At 33.0% G+C, this 27,888-nt stretch overlaps 1 protein-coding gene across 1 annotated transcript in view; it reads right to left on the reverse strand.

The window, feature by feature from the left end:
• Nucleotides 1-2,171: 2,171 nt before the first annotated feature.
• The window catches only part of Ptprc (protein tyrosine phosphatase receptor type C), a 109,896-nt gene continuing 84,179 nt past the window's right edge, over nt 2,172-27,888 (reverse strand). Inside the window, exons 12-29 of the mRNA XM_077802429.1 lie at nt 27,217-27,325; nt 26,487-26,521; nt 24,398-24,507; nt 23,767-23,857; nt 23,601-23,677; nt 20,413-20,449; nt 20,215-20,312; nt 19,101-19,226; nt 17,276-17,433; nt 16,806-16,941; nt 15,069-15,218; nt 11,402-11,492; nt 10,023-10,156; nt 8,794-8,928; nt 6,638-6,760; nt 6,240-6,418; nt 4,542-4,677; nt 2,172-3,199 (exon numbers count right to left, since the gene is read on the reverse strand). Of these exons, the coding sequence (XP_077658555.1) occupies nt 2,924-3,199; nt 4,542-4,677; nt 6,240-6,418; nt 6,638-6,760; nt 8,794-8,928; nt 10,023-10,156; nt 11,402-11,492; nt 15,069-15,218; nt 16,806-16,941; nt 17,276-17,433; nt 19,101-19,226; nt 20,215-20,312; nt 20,413-20,449; nt 23,601-23,677; nt 23,767-23,857; nt 24,398-24,507; nt 26,487-26,521; nt 27,217-27,325 (2,201 nt within the window). The 3' untranslated portion in view covers nt 2,172-2,923. The remainder of the gene's footprint in view (nt 3,200-4,541; nt 4,678-6,239; nt 6,419-6,637; nt 6,761-8,793; nt 8,929-10,022; nt 10,157-11,401; nt 11,493-15,068; nt 15,219-16,805; nt 16,942-17,275; nt 17,434-19,100; nt 19,227-20,214; nt 20,313-20,412; nt 20,450-23,600; nt 23,678-23,766; nt 23,858-24,397; nt 24,508-26,486; nt 26,522-27,216; nt 27,326-27,888) is intronic.

A 27,888-nucleotide genomic window follows, 5' to 3' on the forward strand; every position in this document is an offset into this window, starting at 1 on the left:
ATTTACAAGAACATATTGGGGCTGGGGATATAGCTCAGTTGGTAGAGGCCCTGGGTTCAATCCCTAGCACCCCCTCAAAAAAGTTATTTATATACAGAGATATGAAAAATTGTGGTATATATGTGTATTAAGAATTGTAATGGGTTATGAACTCCCATTTTTACTCATAACCCACTTGAATCAAAGTGTGAAATATGATATATCAAGAACTATGTAAGGTTTTGAACAACCAACAATAAAAAAAATGAAAAAAAAGAATTGTAATGCAAAAAAAACACAACAAAGTACATGTATAAAGGCATAAATTGGCGTGAACATACTTTATATACAGAGATACGAAAAATTGTACTCTATATGTGTAATAAGAATTGTAATGCATTCCACTGCTGTCCTGTATTAAAAAATAAAGAAAAATTCAGAATGAAAAAAAGAACATATTAATGCATATACATTCTGAAAATATCTGATACCTATGTAAACAATTATATCCTGAAGAACTGAATTTTAAGATTACTAAATATATCTTTTATTCCCCCATGAATTCTGGCCCCAGAAATAAAATAAACTTTAAAAGAAACATAGTCTCTTTCTGTCCAATAAAGAGACTCCAGGATTCCGAATTTTATCCTTAAAATGGAAGAGACTTTTTTAAGTTGACACCTTTTGCTTCATTTTTCTGACTAATTCCTGGTATTAATAATGTCAGTACCAAACATTAGCAAAGCAATCTTTTGTGTTTTTTGACAGATTTCCTATGAATGCAACCCATAGCCAAAGCCACTACATACCATTTTCTTTTTAAGATGGAAATTATGGACATATCCTACATTCAAGTGCACCTTCTGGTTGATCCATGTTCTCATAGAGTAACTGGTCTCTGAACCACAATTTATCCTTCCCTTTACTGCACATTCATATTTGCAAAAGAAAAAGAAAAATTTCCCAGCTTGTTTCTTAAACTAATAGAAATTATCATGGCTATATTTTCTAAATAGTTATTTTCTATCTGAAAGGATCGTCTCAAGTAGGAAATACATATTTTAAACCCACAACATTCACTTTTGGAATGTTATGTGCAGTTGAAACCTCTAAAGAAAAACTTTTTTATAGATTATTTAAAATTTAGGTTTTGCTGTTTATTTTGAAGCAACTCACATAAAGATAAATACCTATCATGTGAATCTACTGGGCATTAGAATTACAAATTATAATAACATTATCTAGTAAATGCTATCTGGTCAAGTTTCATGAAATGAAACTAAAGTGCAGAAGTCTGAAAAAGTAGCAAGAAAAGCAAAAGTAAGATGTATTTCTTTCTGATGCCCATAATTGATGATTTTTACCTGCCTTTTTCTCACTAATAGGTAAAAAAGGTGGCAACTGACCTTAATATAAATTGGAAACTGTTGCTTCGTTTTAAATTTCCCTTTTTTCATCTGTTAAATAAAGGCAATGAAATATACAATAGCATAAGGATTTAATGCTAATTTTATGTTATAATAAAAAAGAATTTGAAATAAAAACAAAATAAATGTGGCTTGTATAAAAATGCAATTGATGCTGTATAGTTAAGACATTTGATATGAGCTACAAAAAGGAAAATATAGAAAACCAAATAAATCTAAAGATAGTGTGACCCATGTTGAAATGCAGAATTCTTCAAAAGACATCTTGGAAAGTACCATTATTCTTGAGGATTTAAAAAAATAGATTCTATATTATTATTATTAGATTGGAACCTGTAAAATTGTTGTAAACTGTTATTAATAGTACTTAAGCTACATTTTAATAGGTGCGTACATATTCCATTTAGGAACATGTAACATTTAATATATTATAAACAAGGAAGTTAATGTTTGAACTTTATTGTGGCTATCCATATGAATTCCTAGTGGTAGCAGTCTAAGAATTTGAGATATTCAAAGTAATCACTAATGAAAGTCAAAGATGAACCTTAACATGGGAAGTATAGACATACAATATTGTATTTCTCACATAAATCTTAAATTTCATAAAATAGCTACGTTAAGTGTCAGATGTAAATAGGACACAAATACATTTTCTTGCTCTGTTCATATCCCTATGGGTTTTTGATATATACTACATTTATTTATTTTAAAGATGTTTATTTAAATTCAATTATAGCAAACATAAATTTGGTCAAAGTCGAAAGCAATAAATTCCATATATTGTACAGAGAATAATCTATGCTGCAAAGTGTAAAACCCATGTGTAAAAAGCAATATAGGCTCAGTTGAAAATTTTAAATTAAATATACCTAAAAAGGTATTGGACTAAATGATAACAGATGGAGTATAAGATTTCCAAATTTTAATTTGGTTAACTTTCTTGTAGTACCTATACACACACATGCTACTTTTATGTACTCTAAGTAAAATAGTAAACTATAAGATATATCAGAATAGAACAAGGAGGACATCTTGAGGTCATTCTAGAAATGTACATGTTGCTAATCTTATACAGAATACACATGCAATTTATGTCTTAAAAAATAGATCTTTCAAGCTAAGTTAACAGTTCCAATAAAAAGTGTGGGTTTTTTTTTCTTCTTCAGAAAAAAAATAACAAAGTTTTATGCAAAGTTTCTCAAGAGCATTTAAATTCACTTGAAAGCTCTACCTGTCCACCATCAGGTATTCAAACACACACACTTGAAGACTACTAAGAAGTTGTTTTTGCTGAATGACAGGTAATATTTTAAAATAAGCATAACACTGTACAAAACATCTTAGCAAAACTGGCTTAAATATTTTTTCCACAGTGGTAAAATAGCATCTTCCCCCAAACATTGGTCCAGTGCACTTCGATCATCAGTCCAATGTCTTCCTATTTTTCCCTCCCACTTCTAGAAAAACAGAAAACAGCTAGCACAGGCTTTGAGTTGCCCCATGTATGTCTTTTCCTATGAGCTTTGAGTTAAAGCTGGACTCGCAGGACCATTGGCAGAATGTTCTGGCCCCTCGGTGCCACTTGTCGGTTCAGCACCTTCCACCTCTTTGCTTCCTTGGTGGGTCTTGTCTGGGGCACCAGCTTGATGAACGCAGTTAGCATCCTGCTTTGCTTTGTCCACTTCATTATCAAATTCAACTTTATCCTCCTGATTGTTGTTTTTCTTTACTTGTCCATTCTGGGCAGGGTAGGTGCTGGCAATGATGTCATATAGGAACTGGTATTGCTCCTAATGAAGGAAAGCAGCAAGAAATTACATGAGGAAAACTGATGTCCTTATTTATATGTCAGATGAAAATTAGCAACAACTAATCCTTTATTTCTGGAAGTCTGGATGAAAGTTCTCCGACATGTCTGCATAAGGAAAATTTTGAATGACTTATTTCCTTGTGGTCCTAAAGGATGAGCTGCTTTCAAAATGGACCCTAGAGCACCACCAAATAGGAGTTCATTTCCTTTCTAAGATGTGATGTCTCAGTCCCATGCCTTTGCCCTTGACGCCATTTTGGGGCTTCTCTTCTTGGTTAATGCATACAGATCCCTTAAGAATCAGAGCAGAAATCACCTGCTTCAAAAAGTCTACCCTGATCCCCATAGCCTAATGCCCCTATTCGTGTCACTATAATTTCTCTATGGTTTTAATTACTACGTTGTTGACTAAACATCTGCCGTTTCCCAACATCAAACAATGAGTCTCTCAATAATAAGAGTATGGTAGCAGGCACTCAACATATTTTTAAAATAAATATATATGTAAACTCAACATTGTACATAATAAAATGCTTCATAGATTTTAGAGAGCAATAATTAAATTTATATTGTAAAGAATTACTAATTCCCAATTAATCATCTACAGTTACTACAACATAAAGTAGATACATGCTTGATTTTTTTTAAATGTAGCATTTATTATTGTCCTGTATGTACAGCTCTTCATAATGCAACTTCAGGCACTTAGGAAAAGACTAGGAGGAGTCTGTGTTCCCCACCCCTTAAATTCAGGTGGCATTGTGACTTTTTCAGCTGATAACAAGGCAGAGGAAGACTGGGTGTGTTCGATTCAAGCCTGCACCTCAGAAGGTCATCCAGTCACAGCTAAAAGGCAGCCAACTTTCAGTCTAATAGTGACAGAGATCATTTGAGAGTGACTAGACCCCAGAGGACTCCTGGTGGCAGACATATCAGAGAGCCTGTTCATCTGAGCCCATGGAGATCAGTAGAGCAATCCAGATAGCAATAGGCTTATTGAACTATGATCAATGCTGTTTAAAGCACTAAATTTTGGGATGGTTTCTCACACAACACTAATGGATAAAGAATTAAAGGAGGGGAAATTAAGTAATCCATAATCATTTAAGGATTTTTTTAATGGTCTGTCACAACAAATTGCTCGCAAATGCTAATTATGTCTCTTATTTGTATTGATAAAAATTCCATGTGAATTGTAACATAAAAATAGAAGAGAGAAAAGAAGAATAGGGAATAGAAGGTAAGGACAGGAGAGGAGGAAAGAAATTCAAAATAAAAAAGAAAAAAGTGTTAAAAAAAAAACAACGGTGAGGTATACTTACAAATGTAGAAACCATTCCTGGCCTAGATTTTCGTAGAGATTTCACTACTTGGAAAACATCCACTACCTCTTCGGTTTCTGCACTTTCCAAGAGATTTAGCAAAGCACAAAATATTCCTGTTTGCTGAGATCCATCTCTATAAGAAGAAAAAATTAAAATAGAAAACTAGTGTATTTTATGGAAAAAGTGATATTCGTATGTAGTAGGGAGAGATAAAATATATTTTTTTACTAGATTGTATTATTCCAATTTCATAAGTCAGTTATTTCTGTTAAATAATTTTTTAGAGGGGAGTGATTGATCATTTTCAATTTAGGATTTTAATATTCCTGTATTTTTATAAACAATTGGATTGGGCTTTTAAAATATATTTTATTCTATTTAGTACTTCATTGGTTTTAAATGCATTTTATTTACATCTGAAGTTATTAGGACCAATATAGTAATGTCAGCTTGATAGATGAGGAACTCAAGAGTTAAAGGCACTAAAGGCATAGTTAGAAATTGATAAAACCAGAAGTAGAAGACCATCTGCTTTTCTTTGACTCTTCTGCTCTGTACACTTTTTACAAACATTTCCACTTCCATACCAGAAGAGGCGTGAGAACTGAGAATAATTATTCATTAAAACAAAGGAAAACAAATGATCAATTTTCTATGAGAGGTGTAAAGCATTATATAATAGATTTAATTTTAGCATGCATTATCATCAGGATGCTGTGTACCATACATAACTAAAGAACAGTTAGTAGATATTTATGCATATCCTAAGCATATTTCTTAATACATAGAAGGTGAAACTTCCTTTCATTTCCTTTCTTTCCAGGTAAGTCTCACTTTTGAAAATTCAAATAAGTGATGAAAAGTACAACATCTCCAAGGGCTTGATTCTAGTGTCTGCAATTCCAATAACGCTGAGGCTTTTTCAAAAATTCTAAAAGTATTTCTGTAGGTTTATATTTCTCACTTTGCTTTATGATTTTCTTCAGTTCTCATTTATTTTCATATTCACTTTCACATAAACCTTCTATATTATGAATCTTTGTCTTAATATCTTCTAGTTAAGGTGGCTATTTACCACAGGTAAAATTCTGCACAGAAAAACATTCACCACAGGTGAAATTGGAAAGCCAGCATAACAGAAACTAATAAAATCAAGTATTAGATTTTGTATTACTAAAATATTTGCCTCTGAGGTCAGTTAAGAAAATCAAATAATGGATTTAAAATCAAAATTGCTAAGCACTGAGATATCATTTAATATTTAAATCTGTTTATGGAAGATGAAGCTTTCAGTCCTCTGGCTTCTGAAACACCAAGTAGAGGGAATCAATGCAGATGAGCATATATCCACTGCAATCCATCCATCCATCTGTTCATTCACCCTTCTCTCCATTCATTTGCTCTTTCAGCTATTATGACATTCTAGGTTCAGGTACTGAGGAATCCAAGATGACATGATATTTGGTATTTATTGATCTAAATTTATTGCCTGGATTTATTAAACTCAAATATAACCATTTCTATCATATTTATATAACCATTACTCTGAAGAAATATAACACAGAGAGTGACTGTCTCCATCAGAGATTTTCTCTGGAGTCATACGTTTTATATATCAGGACAAATAGAAAAAAGTGCCAACAAAGAAGTCAAGTATTTGGATTTTTAGAGCACATCCTATCAAATTCCACCCACCTGCAGTGAATTAGGATAGGCACACTCTTGGTGTACTTATTCCCGTCAGTGGAAGTCTTCTTGGAGAGTTTTTGTTTGAGACTCTGAATCATGGAAATTAAGTCTTTGGGATCTGCAGGAAGTTGTTCCATACTCCAGTTGGTGTACTGGTACTGGTACACGGTTCTAGGCTCTTTCCTCTAATATCAGAAGGCAAGGGGACATTAGCTGAAGTGATGCTCCACCCATATAGTTTACAGTCACATTTTCTTTACAATTGCTTTCATGTAAATAATTTAAAATTTTTATTCTGAACCATTACACAGATGGTAGCTTTTCTCAAATAAAATAATTTATATTAGTATTCCTACCAGAGTTAATTATGTCAAAGGTATATACCATCTAAATTGTTTATTTACCTTGGAATGTCTCAATTCAAATACACGGAGAGTATAAGTTGAATGTTTGGTTGTGTCCTTTAGATCAACTTCTAAATCTCCAAATGTTTTCTTTTCTTCTCCCCAATACTGAGCACAGATTTCCTAGATAAGTAAGAATATGATTCAATGACATCTACACAAATGTTGAATTTACTATTTGAAGTACTCAGAGAATCAATCTTTCTCTCTTTTTTTTCTCTCTCCCTCATCTTTCTTTCATTATTTTCTAATAAATGGAAATCACTGCATTCTAAAATTGAAACCTGCCCACAAAAATCTAAAATCCATTTGAAGATATGGTGAAGATCCATTTAACAAATATTGTGCAAGTAAAGGAAATCAGGGAATAATCAATGTAGCCAGGAAGAGCTCTATCTTTGCTGATGTTGGTCTTCGAGATTTGTTCCTGCCTTCCATATTCGGATTAGCACTTTTTCAAAATCTGGAGATTGACACCTCCAATAATTCATGCCCTGCTGTCTATCCACCAGTCCCTGAGGAAGGAGCCTGCATCATTTAGGGATTTGTCTCTGCATCCTGATGACCAGCACCATGAGTTACTAAATTGGCAGAATATCAAAATAAAGGGTCATCCTGGAGTTCAGGTGAATCACAACATACTTCCTCCTCTGCAGATTGCTTTCCAGTGCTACAAATCCGCCATTGCTGAAAATGATGGCCATTCGTGCCTGTATTCTCATTCTATTTCTTGACTTGCACAATTTAGATAAGTGAAAAAAATTACTGGAATTCCATGCTAGAAATCTGAACGTATATTTATTTCATAAACCAGAAGACATAAATAAAAAAAAGAACTTTCTGTATATGAGTAGAGCATAAGGAGAAAAGGAAAAAAGTCATGATTCTTAGTGTATGTCTAGGAGGGCTTTTATTAAATAAGCATTAACATATGTTAGGTAATTTGTTAGGTGTTAAATATCTTAGGTTCACCTTCAATTAGAATTTTATGGCAATAAATACTGCATGGGAATGAAGAGGGAAGGATATAGATACATTTTTCAAGAGTTTTGATTTGCTAGAAGAATAGAGTCAAGAGGGAAGGGAAGGCACATTTATGTATTAGGAGTGTTAGTAAATACTAATACTATGACACAGGAATGATAATATAATTGGTTCATAAAGACTCAATCCATAAACCTACTTTTCTAAAGTAAAGAGTAAGTAAAACATAAAAAACAGGAGGGAAATGAAAAGATATATAGAGTCTGATTTATGAAGTTCTTAAACATCAGATAAGGAGTTTAATTTTTATCTTTTTTCCCCAAGATATTAGAAAAATTTTATTCATCACCTCAAAGTGAATTATATATTACAAATTTTGGCCAAAATAATATTATTAAAGGTGTTTTCAGTAGTACCACAAAGTATCTATACCTGAAGAAAAACACAAATAGTAAACAGGTAAGCATACCCTGAAATCTATTCATGTTTATAAAATTCGTACACATGTTTTATAGCTATGATTTGGAAGGAACACACAAAGAGCTACATGATTTTCAAATATAAAACACATAAAGTATTCTCCATGCTCAGAATAAATCATTAGAAAGATGTAACATCTTTTTAATTTTTTAGAAGGTATGTGAGACAGTACCTCATTTTATACAACAAAATACACTTCTAATTCTCTTTATAGCCCCTTTTCAACACTTCTGTGGGAGATGATCACGAGTATGGTGGGCTAACGGCTTCTTCCCTACACTCTCTTGGGTTCAGGAGTTATGGGAGTGAAGGGAGCTCAGTGGAAGAGTGCTTCAGCCTAGCATGTGGGAGGCACTGGGTTCAATTCTCAGCACCACATAGAAATAAATAATTTTTATCTTTAAGAAAATATAAAACGTAGCATTGTTTGTTGTGATGCTAAAATTGCGGTGTTTTGGACATCTGTGAGTAGCAAGACTGGACAGGCAATCACGAAATTGTCAGAATCCAAACCCAAAATGATGGGAGCCAACATGGGGGTGGAAGTTGTCTTAAAACTAAACAAATGGACCTGTGTGACAGAGGGACCAAAAAGACAGGAGCCCAAAGATCAAGCAAGTAACCCAAGAATGGAGAGTGACATTTTATAATAGAAAAACTTGAAACAAATATATATTCCCAAAAGGACAAACCTGGTTTCCATGATTCAGTTCCGTCAACATGACAATAACCTTGACTTTCCTTTGGAATATCATCTGCCAGAAGTCACCAATGGTCTCTTTTAATGGTCCTTGAGTAGCAATCATCATTTCTGGTTTCCAGTAACCCTTCAAAAAAAAAAAAAAAAAAAACCAAAGGTGGGGACTTTGTTACTACTGCTCTCTGAAGAGAGAAAAATAGTCAGCTTGATATCAATGCTGGTATATTAAAATATTAATCCTTAGGTTCAAAAAGAAATATAATATTTTTATTATATATAAAAATATATGAAATTATATATACATATATAATTATATATAAAATATGTACTCAAATAATAAATTAGCAAATAATGCTATATCAAGATTAAGACATTTTATCTTGAAAAACAAAGATTTTCCTTTCAAAAATACCCCCCAAACCTTTTATTCACTATATTTGTTATTACTAAGGTAAAAAGAATTCCATAGCTCTTAAATTATCTTTATCATGACACTACTTTAGTTGGAGTCTATACATTTTTATGATGTAGCATAATTTAAATAATGTTCATTGAATACTGAATGTGTGTTTTAAGAAATCTGTGGAAAGAAATCCAACTTAGCATATATGTAATAAGTATTTATTGAATGACTAAAATTTCTTTGTTTGAATTCTGTTTATTTTTTAATAAAATGTATGTAACACAGACTCACCTGACAAGCCAGTTAATCTAAGTGAAGTTTTAAACTATGCAAATATAAAAATTTGAAATAATATTATTTGTAAGAAGAAATATTTTCAAATAATATTTTTTGCTCAAATTTTATTTTATTTATTTTTTAATATTTTTCATTATCAATTACCTTTATTTTATTTATGTATGTATGGTGCTGAGAATCAAACCCAGTTCTTCACACATGGTCAGCAAGCGCTCTACCACTGAGTCACAACCCTAGCTCTTCAAACTTTATTTTTAAAATTAATATGGCAATAGTATTATTTTGCATGAATATAAGCAATAGCATTACCTTATTCTGAATCTATTCATTAGTTTTTAACATTTTAAAATTGTTTGCTAAGTTAAAATACAGCATTAAAAGTTGAAACTTTTATCAATAGATACATAGTTATGACCAAGCTCATCACTCGTTTATGAAGCTGTGTAATAAATTGCTTCTAATCATGTGGACTTAATTTTTAAAAGTGTCAGATACTGGGTTTGGGAAATATAAGCACTTACCATAATGAAAGATGCATTGATATATCTGCTTGTTTCTTCTGAGTCACTTTCTTCATCAGAGGATTCCTCTGAATCAGGCTCACTCTCTTTGCTCATTTCCAGTTCATGTTTCAGTGGCACTCTGTTAAAATCATCTATGTAAAATAAATTAGCAGTAAGTCTTCCTTTAGAAACAATCAGGGCTGGGGATGTAGCTCACTGAACATGGGCTTAGTGTTTGCTAATTCCTGGATTCAATCCCCACCCCCACCAAAAGAGAAACAAATAAAAAAATAATTATATGTTTAGTTAACATGTCTAAGTTAAAAAATTCAGAATTAAGTATGTTAATATAAATGCAATGATACCCTACATAAAATTCAGTACCAATGAATTAACAAATTATTGTTTAAAAAGCCTTAAAAAAAGGAAGACCTAAAAAGGTTATAGGAAGAAACATAACAAGTAGATATCATAATGCTCTAAATGATCATTCAATCTTTGATACATGTTCTTCAGTTTTCCACGAATGCCATAATTCTGCTTGCTATAAATTTTAAAAAAATACAAAGCCTAGAGTTTTTTCTCAATCATATTCTATTAACATTAAATTAACAGTCTTATTTAAATGGGTATTTCATATTAATTATTATTTAGTATAAATTTTTCCTTGCCTCCCAATAATTTAAATTTGTAATAATCTGGTCAAATGATCTGTTTACATTACTATCAACTCTGTATTTTAACTATATTCATAAAGACTTCTGCAGAAATTAGGTCAGCCATGCACTGATTTGATTTATCTGGTTGTCTAGTTTATTAGCTTGGCTTATATTTTGTTTATGCTAATTTTAGTGTATGCTGTTGAATAAAATTACAGTAGTACCAGATGTGATCCTGTGGATGTGCTTAAATGGTAGAATTCCAGTCCTAAAAACTGCCTATTTTTATTTGTCAAATTTGATGATTGGCACTTTATAGAGTATTTTCTATCTAATTTCAACCTCCCAGATATAAGAGATAAAGAGAAAAAAGCAGAAAGAGAACAAATGGATACAATGATTGCTATTTGACAAATACCCTGAAATAATATTAAAACAAGTACAGAGTACTTGACCTTTTTTCTCCTTGCTTCAGAGGTTTCATCTTACAACCTCTTTCTAAACTAACTGGCAGAAAGATAACACTGAATGCAGTCTATTCTCCAAAGACCATTCAAAACATGTAGGGTTCAAATAATTTGCTGTACCTAAAATTCAGATAGCCTATTAACTTCTTCATTGTAAACCAAATGTCGAAAATTTGCTCAGAGATAACTTGCATGTGTGTCTCACATTCAACAAATCCAAAAAGAGTTTCACTTTATCTAATACAGAAAGTAATAATAGTAAACTACATACACGGAATGACATTCGAATTCCGGTTTTTCTTTTTATTTTCCTCTTGGTTTCCAATGTGCTGTGTTCTCCAGCTCCTGTATGAAGGAAGTCTCTGAAAAAAAAAATAGAATAGAAAACTCCTTTAAAACCTAAATATTAGATTAATTTATTATTGGGATATAGAATACTTCTTATAGAAAGGCACCTGATCAATTTTTGTGAAATTTGCAGACACTCCCTAGAGGCCAAAGCTTTTAAGTTTCCCTGTGAATTTTCCATTTTTATTGTTTATGCATTTAGAACATTTGACATGGTGAGTTGGAACTAAAAATATACACTTCTCTAATAGAGTAACCTTCTCACTTAAGAACTGCTTGACAACAAAGTAGTGTGCTTCATTATGGTATAAGTTGAAAACACTATACCAATGTTCATTATTACCTATACTGCAAAATCAATGGCAATTATTTTAAATTATGAGAACTAAACTTAACAGACACAGCATTCACAGTAGACTTGATGTTTCAAACACTGAAACCTCAATTTTTCACACCTACCAGGGTACTGTCCCTCTCATGCACAGTAGCTAATTAGTTAGCAAAATCTATCATTTCTAACTGTTACTTTTCTCTCTTCCAACTAAGTTCAGTCCATCTTCTTTTTTCACTTGGAAACTATCAACAATTTCATGACTGTCCTCTTTATGTCCAAACTTGCTTGCTCTAACCCTTCTAAAATACAAAACAGAAGATGTCCCTCTTAGGCTCCTTAGCAACTTCCTTCCAAAATCAGGAAGCAGTAAACCTCCTCAGTAGAGCATAAAAAAAAAAAAAAAAAAACATTTAGGGATATGCCCTTGACTATCTCTCCAGCCTTGTCCCATACTAGGTCCCTCCCTACTTCAACCAAACCAAATTCCTCCATTCCTGGCAGCTCTCAGATTCTAAGACAGCCATGCTATTCTTTCACTATTGGCAGGATGCAGTGGTTTGAATGTATCCCAAAGGTTGACATGTAAAGGCCTGGTTTCCAGAGTGGTGGAGTGGTGGCATTGAGAATGCTTATGGACATTTAGGAGGTTGGGTCTAGTGAGAGGTCCTTCAGTCATTGGAGGCTTACCCTCAAAAGGAAACCAAAGGATTGTGAGACCATATTTCTCAAAATCACTGCTTCTTGGCTTGTGATGTGTGCATTTTACTCCAACATATGATCCTGCATGATGTCCCACTCTTGTCAGAGCCTCAATGCCATAAGAACACCGAGTTTGGAATTTGAACCTACAAAACTGTAAGCTAAACAAAGCTTTTCTTCCTAAGTGGCCTGTTTCAGGTATTTCACTATAATGATATGAGGCTAAGACACAGACTAACATATATTTTGTTTTCTTTTTCCTCTTTGTCACTCCTTTTCTCTTCCCACTAGTCCCTAAATAAATATTGATTGAGTATATAATATTTCAGAATAATAATATTTAATATTTGAATAACCTAAACTGAGAAAGTTCCTCATGTACCATTCATTAAGATTTTTTATACAGACAATGCATATAAATGTATGTGAATATATGTAGTATTATGTATAAATAATACTATATAAAATAATATTTATTTTATATCTAATTATATATGAATCATATAAATTATATAATATATACATAACTTATTATATTTAAAATTGTATATAATTGTATATTATTTATTATATATTAAATGTATATGATTACATATAAAATTATATACATTATATAAAATATGTTATATATACTATATATAATATTATTTACATATAATATTATTTGCATATATTATTATATAGTATAGATGAAGCCCTTTTTAAACTAACTATGGCATCCAGTTTTGAACCCCACTTAGTACTGTGTAATTGAATGAAAGAGAATATCATCACTAAATCCCACTATATACCAACAACATGAATACCACCATGAGGTGCATGTAAAACCAGCTGCCTTGGAAAGCACCACAAGACCATTTGCTCTGTAAAAGGTCACCGGATAGCCACTTCCTTCTAGTAGCCAATGCTCAGGATTATAAGTGGAACTAATGGCTCACCTTCCTATAAGACCCAAAGGATTTTTCCATCTTCAATCCTGGTTTATTTCAGTTGCCACCAATAGTCTAAGCCTCTCTGTGCATGCATCCACATTCCCCACATTTTTATTCCCTGATGGTTACCTGTATTCTCAAATAAAACCCAGTCTCTTATATCAACCAATGCTCTCCTCTGAGTTTTTCATGTCCATGGTCTGTCATCAGCAAATCCCCATCCATCTGAATCCTCTTCCCCTCCCATTCCATTTCAGTCATGTGATCTCTTTGATACTGCTGCTACTTGCAAACCACTTCTCCATATTTTGCTTCAAAGAAACCCAATGACTTTTGATTTTCCTTCCGTTATACTACACCACCTTTAATCTACTGCCCTTCATGTGAGAGTATGAGGCACTGATTTCTGGATCACTCCTCCTCTTAGTTTTAGACGTGGCTAATGGTGCACTCTTTCTCTAGGGTCCATCCTCGTCCTTAATTACTTCGACATTCACAAGGACAATCTAGCCAACACTCTCATTAATTTCATCTGTTTTTTCACCTCCCATGACTTTCCCCTTCATTCCTCAACCATTCTCTTTTACCATTATACCTTTGTAGGTTTTATTCCAAACATTACAACATCTCTAAAATCATGATTTCAAGCATCCATGTTCTTGAAAATTATCCCTCTTCTTCTAGAACATTAATTCTAATCCTTTCAGCCTAGCAACCTGAAATTCCTAATAGCATGTGCATATGTGAGTTAGTGGGTTAGTGCATTGATTATGATAAAATTTTCAGCTAAAAGAACAACAAAACAACACTGAAATACTTCTCTCTTTAAGAATACTCCATGCCTGTCAATTCTTCCACAAAAATTCGGATCTTCTGTAGGACCAAGTTGCTTGGTGGTTATTATAAGCTCCACCTCCTCCCCCCACCTTAGCCCCACTTTGATCCTCAACATTAAATGATTCTGCATCTGATTAAAAGCACATTCTTGGCCTTGTGAAACTCTTTGAATTGACTAGTTTGGTATTTTATAGAAAGACTCTGTAAACTGAAAATCATTGGTGGAAGAGAAAAGTTAAAAACATTTTTTGACAACTAAGCAATTCGAAGATAGCTGTGTCACCTCTCTGAAATCACAGGGAACCATATTCTCGGTTAGCTGTCAGAATAATTGCCTAATAAATAGGTTAAGACACACATACTTATCCTTTCCTTTCTGTCTACCAGCTCCAGCCAGTTCAACTTCCTAAGCAGTCACAAACCCCTCTAATTATTTCCTCTCACAAACCAAAACCAGATGCAGTTTTTAAAGGTGAGATGCTGTATTGACTGGAGCAGGCCAATTTTGTTGCTATATGCTATTATTTTGACACTTTATGTTAGACCAGTTTAATGAGTGAATGTAGGAAGTGTTAGAGGTTGAATCAGACTTCTGGGTTTAAACTAGTCTTCTACATAATAGTTGTGTAGACAGAGGCATTTCTTTTAAATTCTCTGTGTCAGTTTCCTCATCTGTGCTCCATTGCTTATGGTTAGGACCAGATGCAGATGAAGTGCATAGCAAACAATTGGAAAATATAAAGCCATAAAATTTGCCTGTAATTATTACTGTTATCCCTACTTATTACCTGGAATTCAGCTTCCAGTGGAGATGGCTCACTGGGAGGATCTCTTTTCTTCATGTTATGCAGACATAGATGTAATTCAGACAAGTTTACTTCTGTTTCTCCAAACTGATTATATTCCACTAAGGCCTGATGGATCAAGATGTACTGTGCCTACAGTATCAAAGAAAAATGAAAATAATTAGGTAATGCAGTGTCCAATGTGTCACATGTAAATAAAATATGCATTCATACAATTTGGTTCATATTGGGACAATGTGTGATAAAATAATTGATATGGGTAACATGCAAATGTTCTGAAGTTAGCTCTCCCCACTCTCTGCAAATTTCATTTCAGACTATTTTTTAAGAAAAAAATACATTGTTTGCCAAATAGAGTATTCATTGTATAATTTCATATCTCTTATTTTCTTCCTCAACATTAAAAATAGTCTGTTAGTTTCTTCAGTAACTATTACTGAGTTAATAAGTGAAATTAATAACATTTGAAATTGTAATAAATACACAGGATATCAGAAAAGGCAAGTTGATATACTGTATAATGCATCATTAAAATTTTCTAGAACTTCTTAAAATAGAGAAAATTATTTAAGAAGATCAAATAGCCAAACCCAAATTTGACAACTCCTAACTTTTTATCTAAATTCATTATTTTGAAGGAAATTACATATTTCTGATTTAAAGAGAAATAACATTTTTCTTTAACTACCACCACCACTTCCCTGAGTTTTCTTATGTCTTTCTTCTTTGTTTCATTTATTCCACAAAACTTAATTTCTCATTTTCTGGTTAACAATCTATTTTTATACTTATTGTTGATATCTATTTATCTATGAACATTTGACCTTTGTATATATTTTTCTGATTTAAGATCACAAAAATCATATTCTGTGTTTCATTTGATGACTTTATTCACTTGCTATTTCCATCTAAGCATCAATTCACATAGATAGATATAGACCTAGATTTCTTCAACTGCAGCCTGGCATTTGCTATACAAAGTCCACTACTGCTTTCCCTCTCCCCTGCTAATATCTAGTTCAAGTGTTTCTATTGTTGTGCTTTTCTATCAATGTTGAATGCAAGGAACAGTCCTGCACCTGTTTTTAGTTATGCACATTTGCAATTGCTGCACTTTGGTATACACAATACAGACATGTGCGATTGGCAGGTCAACTACAGGCATTTTTCAGTAACAACTTATGATCCAAATCACGGAATGCATAGCATATGCCACAAACTTGTCTAAGTGCTTCACTTGTATTTCCTTTTTCTTTATAAATCTGTGCAGTAAGTACTACCTTGATCTTCATTTTATGGATGACTTAAGTTACGCACAGAAACATTAAACACTTGTCCAGAGGTGTATAGGATTAAAAATTAGAGGTAGGAATTGAACTTTGGAAGTCTAGTTTAATAAACCAGGCTCTTAATCACTAATACTGTCTCCTTGTTTTTAATCCTATGACATGTCACCAATCTGTTTTCAATGCTTTTATTTCTTCCCTGGTCTGATATTTGTATGTAGTATTTCATTATTTTAAAAAATACACATATTCTATGGTCATCTTTCCTCCACAGAACTCTTAAGCATAACAAAATGATTGCCACTTGATTTAATTTTCAAAAAATTTTAATTTATTTGAAGGTATGACAAATTTAGATTTCTTTTTATACCATTACTGTTTCCCTAAAATAATTTAAGTTCAAAAATAAAAGTGAGCATATGTTAGAACGTACCTCCACTTGAACCATGAGACACCTCTGTCGCCTGAGCTTGACGACATAACCATAAACATCCACCTTGCCCTCTGCTTCCAGCCCTTCTAGCATGGCATCAATTCCAATGTAGGTGCCTGTGCGCCCAACACCAGCACTGACAAAACCATTAAAAAAAGTGGAGATAGGATCATGATGAGGAAATGAGTGGAGAACCATTAAGCATGAAGCAGAGATAAGAACCTAAGTTTCTGTTGAAAAAGGTCTATTCAGGGCCCTTGCTACTGTGTTCACAAATCACAATATCATACTTTATACCCTGAATTTATTCAATTATAAGTTGGTAATTTACAATTTTTTTTTCAAAAAAGAATATAAATTACATGCAGCAGATTCTTTCCCCAAAAAGGAACTACCCAAGGAGAGGACATCTTTAACTCAGGACTTAACAGACCCACAGACCCCTGGGTGCTACAGGAGTCTCTGTTTACCTGCAGTGCACCACAATGGGGCCACTGAAGAAGTTGCTGAAAGCATTCACTCTCCTTCTCAGTTTGAGGAGCAGGTGGGGATCTTCAGGCACCCCGTGGTCTGGCCAACTGGTAAACTGAATGTGTGTCACTTCTCGTCCAGTGGTTTTCTCCTTTTTCTAGTCAAAAGGTAAAATTTTTCTCTTAAGGTGAGTTTGTTTTTACAGTAAACCATATAACATAAATAAGTGGGAGGAAGGACCATAGGAAAAATTCCTCATGCAAATGTAAACTGCTCCAGAGACTTTTCCTGGGGTGTACAGTAAGCTTTTTCAGCCATGAATGCTTTTCCCTTTCCAATTAATAACTAGTAGTTGAAAGCTCATGCAGGATGTTCATGCACTACCCAGTAAGCAGAAACTTACCAGTGAAGTAAGGTAAGGTAAACAGAGCTGAAACTCCTAGGCACTTTCATGCTACAAAGCCAAAAAAACAAAAATAAACTCACACCAAAAAATCAAGGGGTGGGAGCGGCTAGGTGTCACTGAGGGGATTTGTGTGAAAAAAAAAATCTACTAAATGTCACTCTCACGGGTGTTTAAAATTCTTCTGCTTGGTAGACCAGCAAACAGGACTATTTCTCACACGTAGAAAATCTGACTGTATTCCTTAAGCCCTCCAAAAGTAGAATCATCAACTTAAAGAAAAAGAAAAATTATGCTGTTTGTAATTTTTCAATAGGAAATAACTGAGTTGATTAAGAATAGTAATCCCAGAGTAATCACGATAACCAGATGGGCCTTGATGTCTACATAAATGCCATCAATGTGTATGTAAATGCCTATGTTTATGGATTGAGGGCCTATGTGGCTCTATCAATCATGTATTTAGCCATGAATCATTGGTAGAATTGTTTCACAGCCTTCAAATGCAAAGCAGTCAGTAATGCAAAAGGAGCCAAGAGGGCCTTGGGAGAAATACATAATAAGTTTTCTTTTTCCTGTAGAAGAAAAATGTATTTGGACTATATAGAAATAAAAAAAAATAGATTACTGAAAGACCTCCAACAAAAGGAATTCAGAGAAAATTTCAACCTCTCATGAAAGATCTACATTTTTAAAATAGCACTATTAAAGTATATTCCATCCATCATAAACATCATTCATTTGAAGGGTTTTTATTATATTCCCAGATTGGCACATCACCCTTATCTAATTATAGGACATTTTTGTCAGCACAAAATGAAAGCCTACACCCATTAGCCACTGCTCCCCATTCCAATCCTCTCAGCTGGAGGCAACTGTTAATCTACTTTCTAATTTTATCTGCTCACCTATCTGGAATTTATATGTAAATACAATTATATAATATGTATGTTGACCTCCATTTTATCTATTACCAAGGCCACGGTGGTGGCCTCTTTATTTTCTAAACTAAACTTCTCTCTCTACTATATATTTAGAATTTATACTCCATGTACTGCTCTCTAATTATGCAGTTTGTCTAAGTATTCTTTCCATAATGGTAACAATCCATTCAGGATTATTTATTAATTTAATAATATAACCATTTATTTAACATATTTAATGGAACCTTCTTTTTCTAAAGTACTTCAGGAGTCCATCATAATAGATACTTTTGATTTGACATGGGCAAACCTGTCTTTGACCCATGGCTAAAATTTGACCTATCAACTTGTATTCTTGTTCTAACCTAACCCTTCTTCCTAGAGATCAGTAAAAGACAACTTACCCAGATATATTTCAATTTCTCACATTTAATATCTCATAATTAAATTTTATAAAAGCAATATAAAACCAAAAATCATTTACTAAAACATACTCACATTTGTAATGCTCAGTTTCTGAATGATATAATCTGGACATTTTTTGTGCTCATATATTTTTACAATAACATCTCCAAAAGCCCGTGTGCCTTCTTCCATTGACGGCCAGTATTCTGCACACTTGTTCTATATTTTAAAAAATCATTAATGATTCCAGTTTTTCATTTAAACAAAATTTTACTATACACTCTTAATAAAACCAAAACCCCAAAATTATTTACCCAAAATTCTCACAATATTTACATATTCTTGGTTAAGCATATATACACCTAAAATTGTGGTGTCTGAAATGCACTGTTTCCCATCTAGGTGTTCAGAAGGACTTTATTTTTTTAATTTTTTTAATTTTTATTGTTGGTTGTTCAAAACATTACATAGTTCTTGATATATCATATTTCACACTTTGATTCAAGTGGGTTATGAACTCCCATTTTTACCCCGTATACAGATTGCAGAATCACATCGGTTACACATCCATTGATTTACATATTGCCATACTAGTGTCTGTTGTATTCTGCTGCCTTTCCTTTCCTCTACTATCCCCCCTCCCCTCCCCTCCCCTCCCCTCTTCTCTCTCACTACCCCCTCTACTGTAATTCATTTCTCCCCCTTGTATTAGACTACATAGCAGAAGGACGATGTTCTGAGTCTTAGCTGCCTTTAAAAAGACGGCATGCTCAGTGGTCAGCAAAAAAAGATGTGATTCATTGTGGTCGGTTACTGGCTGGGAAACCAAAAGGCTTTTATTCCAATAAAGTCATATTATATGATTTAACACCTATCTGCTCAAAGTCAGTTTTGAGTATTCGCTAGTACTTGGGAAGTTAACACTTTTCAAGGTTCTGAACAATGCTAAGGAAAAAAAAAAAGAAAAAGAAAAAGAAAAAACAGGAACCAAATAAAAGTCCAGTAATTAAATCAAAACATCTAAATGTCATATATTTAGGAATACATTTACATATGTACAAATTTTATTTTTCTGCATGTATGAGAATTCAAATCAAATGTTAGCACTACTAAAATAGAAAGAATTCTATTTTAGTCAGCAGCACAAAAATATGGCTTTTTAAAATGCAATTCCAACCACCATCCTGTGATACTTGTAGGTTCTTACCCTGTTTCCTTCTTCACATCGAGTGACCATGACAATAACAGTGGCTTTTTGTTCCCAGATCATCCTCCAGAAATCATCCACAGTTTCATCCCTGGGACCTAGGAGATTAAAAAAAAAAAATACAAGTTAAGAGAGATATTTTTTAAAGCGTTATAAAATAAATTTCCAAAAATAATATAGGACTATCAAATAAATTACCTTGTGCAGCAATATATTTCCTGGGCTCTTTGAAACCCTGTTCAAAAAACACACAAAATATATCATTTACTAAATACTCCATTATTCATTAACATGCAAAATTCCTTTTTTATTTCTTTTTAAATTTTGTTTTGTTAACAGGGATTGAATCCAATGACACTTAACCAACTGAACCATATTCCCAGATCTTTTTATTTTTTATTATGAGACAGAGTCTCATTAAGTTGCCTAGAATCTCACTAAATTGTTGAGGCTGGCTTCAAACCTGAGATCTTCCTGCCTCGGCTTCCCTACTTGCTGAGTTTACAGGCATGTGCCACCATGCCCTGCTAACATGCAATATTCTGAATTAGAAGAAATTGCTTTAGATTTGCCATTTGTTGGTTATAGATTTCCCAGGGAATTTTCAAATTATTAAGGAAATTTTATTAATTTTTGATCAGTCATTTAACTGTGCCAAGTAGATTAATTAGCATTTGCAAATACTACTCATGACTTTCATGTATTTTGCTGTATACTGCAAACACTTTTTAAAACTTGACTTCATTCTTACCTAGGATAATACAACAATTTATGAGCGTAATTCAGTTATTATAGTTTAAATCCTGTGAACCTTTACAGCCTTCTCACCAACCATGTAGTTACTTTTCAGATTTTTACTCCAATTCTTTGTCTAAATCCCTCTGGAATTGCCCTCTACACTTCTACCTCTTAACTATCGTTGAAATGTGCTGCTGATTCCCTGGAGTCTTTTTATGCAACTCCAGATAAGTGATGCAATCACTTTCATTTCATTACCTACAATGTCTGCTTTCTCTGCTCCTGTTACTAAAACAAAAAAGGGAGCACAGAAGTTGATAAAACATGATACTTTCAAAATTATCTCAGTCTCTTTAATTTTATCTTTGTCTCATTTACCTCAATGAGAAAAGCTCCATAGAAAGAGATGAAGTTTGCTACTGAATGAACTTTTGCACAAAAACTATAAGAATTCATTTCAATTTTAGTAGCTTCTCATAGCACAGTATTAGTCATGCTCATTTATTCAACAAATATTGAATGGCTACAATATGTCAAGTACCAATCTAAAAGCTGAAGAAGCATGCTTCCGGGAGCTCCTAGCTGTGTTGAGGAAATGTAAATACAATCTGATACCATAGTGGCCATATATATTTGAACAGAAAGTGCCAGGTGTTTTGGGGGGTTTTGTTTTTTCCTAGAGATCATCTAAGCTCTTGTGAAGTCTTAGCAGGTCTGCTCTCAAGTATTTTACTTTGAATAACAAATTATTATTTGTAAAAAAAACACCATATGTAAAATAAATTTGATTAGTGCTAACTGGGAAGGTCTGTGGAGCTCATCTTACAGAATCAGTTCAAATAGAAGTAAAAAAAAACATATGACATAGAACTAATAGTTATTCTTTGGACTATGACTTAACATTTGCAAAAAGTGTTGGCTGCTATTAAAAATAAATCTTTTAAGGATTATATTAAAAAGACAGAATAAGAGATTTCATTATGGATATCATGAGGACAGGTTAAGGGAAGAGTTATTTGTAGACTAAGATGGATTTCCAGGGACAATAGCAAACAAGGATATTAAAGCTGTTGTATATCAAACAAAGTGGAGGGAAACAAAAGTTAGAGTGCTCTCTCTAGCGACAGAATGCTTGGGGCTAAGGGGAGAATCCCAGATGATTCTACTAGCAAAGTAGAGAACATTTATTATTCAAGTGGTCCAACAGCAACAGCAATATAAACAACAACAACAACAAACAGCTGAATTATTTTTTTCTTTTTAAGAATCTGGGGAATTACCTTATAAATCATCATACATAACAGCATAAAATATACTTGGTAAGCTGTTGAGTTGCCAAACCTTTCTATAGCACGTTCTTTTGTCAAGGCTATATGGAGCTGAGCATGTTCATATGTTGCTGCTGGATTATAAACTGTAAAACCCCTCTGGAGAGCCATTTAGAATTTTCTTTTTAATTGCAATTATCTATGTTTTTTTTTCCCTGCAATTCTAACAGAAATTTATCCTACAGATATACTGAAACTCTTTTGGAAAAATAAGAGTTCATATGATTCCTTATACCATTGTTAGTAGTAGTAGAAGTTAAGAAACCACATTTAATGCCTGATAATTAGGAACTGATAAAATAAACCTCAATGCAGTTATACTGCAAATCACTATAAAAATAGCTAGATGTAAAAATGCTCCACAAAGTCAAAACTATTTTTGGTCTGGCTCCCTCATAGGAAGAGTTGCTGACCCTGTTATTTACAACGATATCATATAAATCCCAGATAGTTATATAGCTAGCAAGATACAGAACAGCGTGACTATTGTGTTTACATTTTCACATAAATGGATGGTAATATATGTTGGTGCTTTAATTATATATATATAAAACTCTGGATGGATAAATAAAAAGCCAATATAGAAGTTATTTCTTCTGGTGGATGGATATATTCAGCAAATGGTAGATTGGGTAAGAAGAGTTTTTTCAGTTTATTATATTTTTAAAGTGTTTAAAATTATTTAACTCATGTAAAGCATTACTTATTTACAATGATATGATTAATGGAAATATTAAAATATTTTTCAGAAATTTACCATGTATAGATATTTTCATTTTTGGATAAATTCAGTGGACAGAGGATGGATGTCAATTAAGAATGTTGCAGGTACAATGTAGTGTACATAACAGAAGCAATGTGGAGTCAGGCTAACTGAAGCTGAATCTCAAGTCATTGTGATTGTGTGAACAAGCACAAGGTAACTAATGCCAGCCTCTTGGTCCTCATTTACACACCTAGCATAGTGTAGATGGCTGGGCAAATGTGGGGTTCTTATGATGAATATATGCTAGGTCATTTATTTTACTATCCAGCACATGATAGGCATCATAGTATATTAATTTGTAGTATAATTTTGTTTCACAAAGAGGAAAATCTTATGTTACATCTGACACCAACAGGAATATAATCAAGAACTACTCTTATAAATATTAGTGAGTCTGTTCACATCTGTGACCTGGCTTACTTCAAAATATTTCTAATAAATTTTATAAAACTTTACAAAGACAAAGAAGAAACTGAACAGAATGCATAAACATACGAAAAATTTGAACTGTCAATGATGACGACAATATAAAACAATTTCATATTCTTACTCACATCAATATAACTGGCATTAATATAGTTTGACCCTGCATCTCCATTTATTTCAGAGAGTTCAACACGGTTATAATCATCTGTTTAAAGAAAAGAAAAGAGACAAGTGAAATAATGAGCAATTGAACAGCTTAAATATATAAAAATTCAGTTCTCAATGAGGACTCACAAGGCAGGATGTCAACATAACGGTTTTTATTTTGGTTGAAAGGCTTTCTAGCATCCTTGATAGAAAACTTGCTGAATACCCGTGGAATGCTCTGAAAGACACAAATGTTCTTTGGGTTAGAGAAGATTTGGGAAAAGAAATTTCCCTTCACCAGTTATTGTATTGAGTTAATATGACATCCTGTCAATTATTTTCTTTATACTGATAAGTATGTCAGATATGATTATTAAGACTAACATTATTAGGAGTTATGCAAAACATTAAAAATGAATGATGAATTATTTTCAGAACAAACTTCATGAATAAGACAAAATTCAGAATTAGTTGATGCACCACTCTGAAATTCACTTAAGAACAGATGCTTGAATAAATAGCTACAGTACAAGTATAAATCAGCCAAATATGTTTTATGACATGACTTCATATTTGATAATAATACAATAAAGGATTATACCAAAATATTTACTCACTTCATATTATAATCTTATTAACATTTCATCTGGTCTATAAATATCTACTAATAATATCTGCCTTGATCATATTGTAGTAGTATGTAGGATACATTATTAAAACAAAGGTTTATATAAATACATTCAAAATTTTATTATCCTATGTCAAGGGTAACCCATACCTGAAATTCAGCGAGAAAAAGTCGTCCTTCATCAGCAATTTTTCTCTTATAAGTTTCCAACAAATTGTCTGCATGAATTGGTTCAACGTTCATCAGCTGTTTTTCATCATCTATAAACATATTAAAGATTCAAGTCTAATGTTATGTCTGTCTTTTAAATGTGCATACACATTCACAAATTTGCATCTAAGACTTTACTCTTAGTGTCTTTCCTTCTCACAAACAGGCTGCCCGGAAAACCTCACTCACATATAAACATTCACCAATAAATCAATATCTTTCAAATTGTGTGTTTCAGTCTTCCTTTGGGCTTCATATTGTTCTCTCTACTAGAACAGCTTTTCTAGTATTCTACTAGAATACTTTCTATTCCTACAGAAAAGATCTCAAACCAAATATCACCATTGTTAGGACACCCATACATCCATGTAATTACATACATTTTATAGTAATTAAGATGATTATATTATAACTATTTTTTCTTTTTATTTTCATTTTAACTTATTCTAAAATATTGTAATTATGCAAATGAAACAAGAAAATTTGATTAATTCCCTTCTACCCACTACTCAGCTTAGTTTTATTGTCTATTTACACTAGACTGTGAAACAAGTTATATTCACTTATTGTGCCTCTAGAAAATGAAACATGGTTATACTATGTTCTAACATAATATAAAAACTATGTTTCTACTACTTTTCCATGTCCTGTTAGGTATCCTTATTTTAGTACTCATGTTAATTTTCTCCATTTAAAGATGAAGAAAAGTTGTCCATGAGAGTGTCACATTATTTTTATGGTCCATAGAAACCTTCTGTCCATCACAGTATCAAAATGGCCACATGCTGTTGCTTCTTTGGGTTGCTGGGATCACGAGTATATTCACTCATTCTGAACTGAAGACCACTCTCAGGAGATTATGAAGTTCAGGTGTATAAGTTCTAGTACACTCTATGGTGCAATTACTATTAATTTTGAGATAAATTTCCCTTTCCAATCTGCCTTAACTCCTTAAAATGAATTTTCCTCCTCTGCTCAGATGCTGTTGCTCCTGTGCTCTTAATTCTTCCTCAGTCTATCAAAACTAACTCTCAGGACATGCTATCCTGTTGATTCATTTATTCATATGTATTCAATTCCAGGTGCTGGAATGGAGCAGTGAAGAGAAAGAAAAATCTCCCTGTGTTTCCAAAGCTTACATTCTAGTGAGAGAAGATAATAAACAAACGAATGAATTAATAACACACACAGTCAGATATTAACATATTCTGCAAAGGAAAACAAAGTTAACAACAAGGGACCTCCAGAGAAGCAGCCCTAATGCTTCTGCACATAGCCTTGATACCTGTTGTTACAAGGAAGAAGCCCTTCAAATGTAACTCAAGAGAGGTATTCTAAGGTCTGCCTGTCTTGAGTAAGAGAGAAAAAAAAAACACTCATTACTGTAAGCATAGCTTCAATTTTTAAAATTCCATCTCTTTTTACAGGATCATGATTTTTTTTAATTAAAGAAGTAATTTAAAAGTTGACAAAAAAAGGAATTTGTTTTCCTCTCCTAAATGAAATTGCTCTTCTGTGTCCTGTCCCTAACTGTGCCTTTAGTGGGAACAGCCATCATCCCACTCTGCCAAAGACCTCAGGACACTCATCTCCTCCTTGTCTCTGTGACCTGCCTTCTGCTCTCCCACCCCTCCTCGGCCCTCATCTGTTGATCTAGTGCTTTTCAGGATCTTTACAGACCAGATCCCTGCCTTCCTCACAAGTAGGTTTCTGTCTTCTATCTTTGTGTAGACCCATACATATTCAGTAACTATAGCATTTATCAAATTACTGTCCTATTTGTCAATACACCTGTCTTCATATATTAGATTCAAAACCCTTCAAGAGCAGTCTGTGGCCCATCCTTGTGGAATTCTCAGTGCCTTGCCTTTGGCATACACTAGGAACTTCATAGAGGCTTGCTTATAGAATAATTGGATTTAAGTTTCATCATTGTATCAACAGAAGAAGTCCAGGTTAAACTAAAAATGCCAATGGACTCAAATGAAAGAGCAAGCTTATTCATAAGTAAAAAAATAAGCATACTTACCCCGCTCAACAAGTTCCTGTGCTTCATCTAAATTGCTGTGAAAATAAGAAATATGAATGTCTATGATCTTAAGAAACACTGAATTCAGTTGGCATTCAATTCAACTGAGTGAATTTTATTTAATGAATGCATTGAAGTAAGAAAGAAATGAAGACAAAAAAAGATGGAAAAGAGAGAGAAAAAGAGGAAGGAAGAGAGGAGATGGGAATGGAGGGAGGACAGAGAAGAGGAAAAGAGAGGTGAGAAAGTAATTGGGAGTGGAGTAAAGAAAAAAATGAGGGATGATAAAACAACCAAGAAATGTCTGCTAAACTCTGGTATGTGACCAAAAGAGTTGATTTTAATGCTCCTGTTTTTCATAAAATATCATTTTTCCTGGCCAAAGAAATAAGTACATGTCCCCAACTATTTCCCTCCTTTCTTTTGCCTTTGCCACTCTTCGTTCTCTCTGATCCACTTTGTCCTAAAAGAACAGACACATATTCTTTCCACTGGCTGTAAGCCAAGTAAATCCAGAACATTATTTGAAAATGTAAAAAATATGAATACTTAATATAAACCAATAACACCCATAACAAGGACTTCGATCCAGTGTCAGTCATGATCTGTACTCCATGCTGTTTTCTTCCATTCACATATTTATTTAGCTGGGTCCATGACTGCCTTATGGACATGAGCTTGCATGGCTACTTCTACCATGATTATTTTTAATTCATACATCAGTTCTTACCTGGATCTTTTCTTATGCAGATCATAAATTTTATAGAGGACAACAAGCAGGGCTATTGATGTCACAACAATCAGAAATGCCAGAAATGCAATCAGTGCTTTAGAATTATCTAGAAATAAGAAATAACATGAGGAGAGGTTATTATGTCAAATATTTTGCCTGATTACCTGAATAACAATCTTCAGAGAATGGATATATTTTTCATTGTCATAAAGCTTTATAAACTAAAAATTCTCAAATACAAACAAATACAATAAATAGATTGCTGATCTTGTGATTTTTTCTATATTATTTAAAGTCAATAAAAGCATTTATATTTAAAAGGAAATAGCATACCCAAAGGACTTAAAAACAGCATACAATAATGTTCTATGAACACTATTCTAGATGCTTACGATATGTCACAACACAGAATATAAAATTGACAAAAAATCAGTAGCACTGCTACATGCTAATAGTAGATTTTCTGAAATAAAAATTAAGAGACCAATCCCATTTAAAATTGCTACAGGTGAGACATTGTGACATGCACCTGTAATTCCAGCTACTCAGGAGGCTGAGGCAAAGACAATAGCAAGTTTAAAATCAGCTTGGACAACACAGATAAATCCCATCTCAAATATATAAATAAGTAAATGTAAAAAGTAAACTATAAAACAAAATACCTAGGAG

This window comes from Urocitellus parryii, chromosome 9 (assembly GCF_045843805.1).
Source record: "Urocitellus parryii isolate mUroPar1 chromosome 9, mUroPar1.hap1, whole genome shotgun sequence".
Taxonomy (NCBI): Eukaryota; Metazoa; Chordata; class Mammalia; order Rodentia; family Sciuridae; genus Urocitellus; species Urocitellus parryii.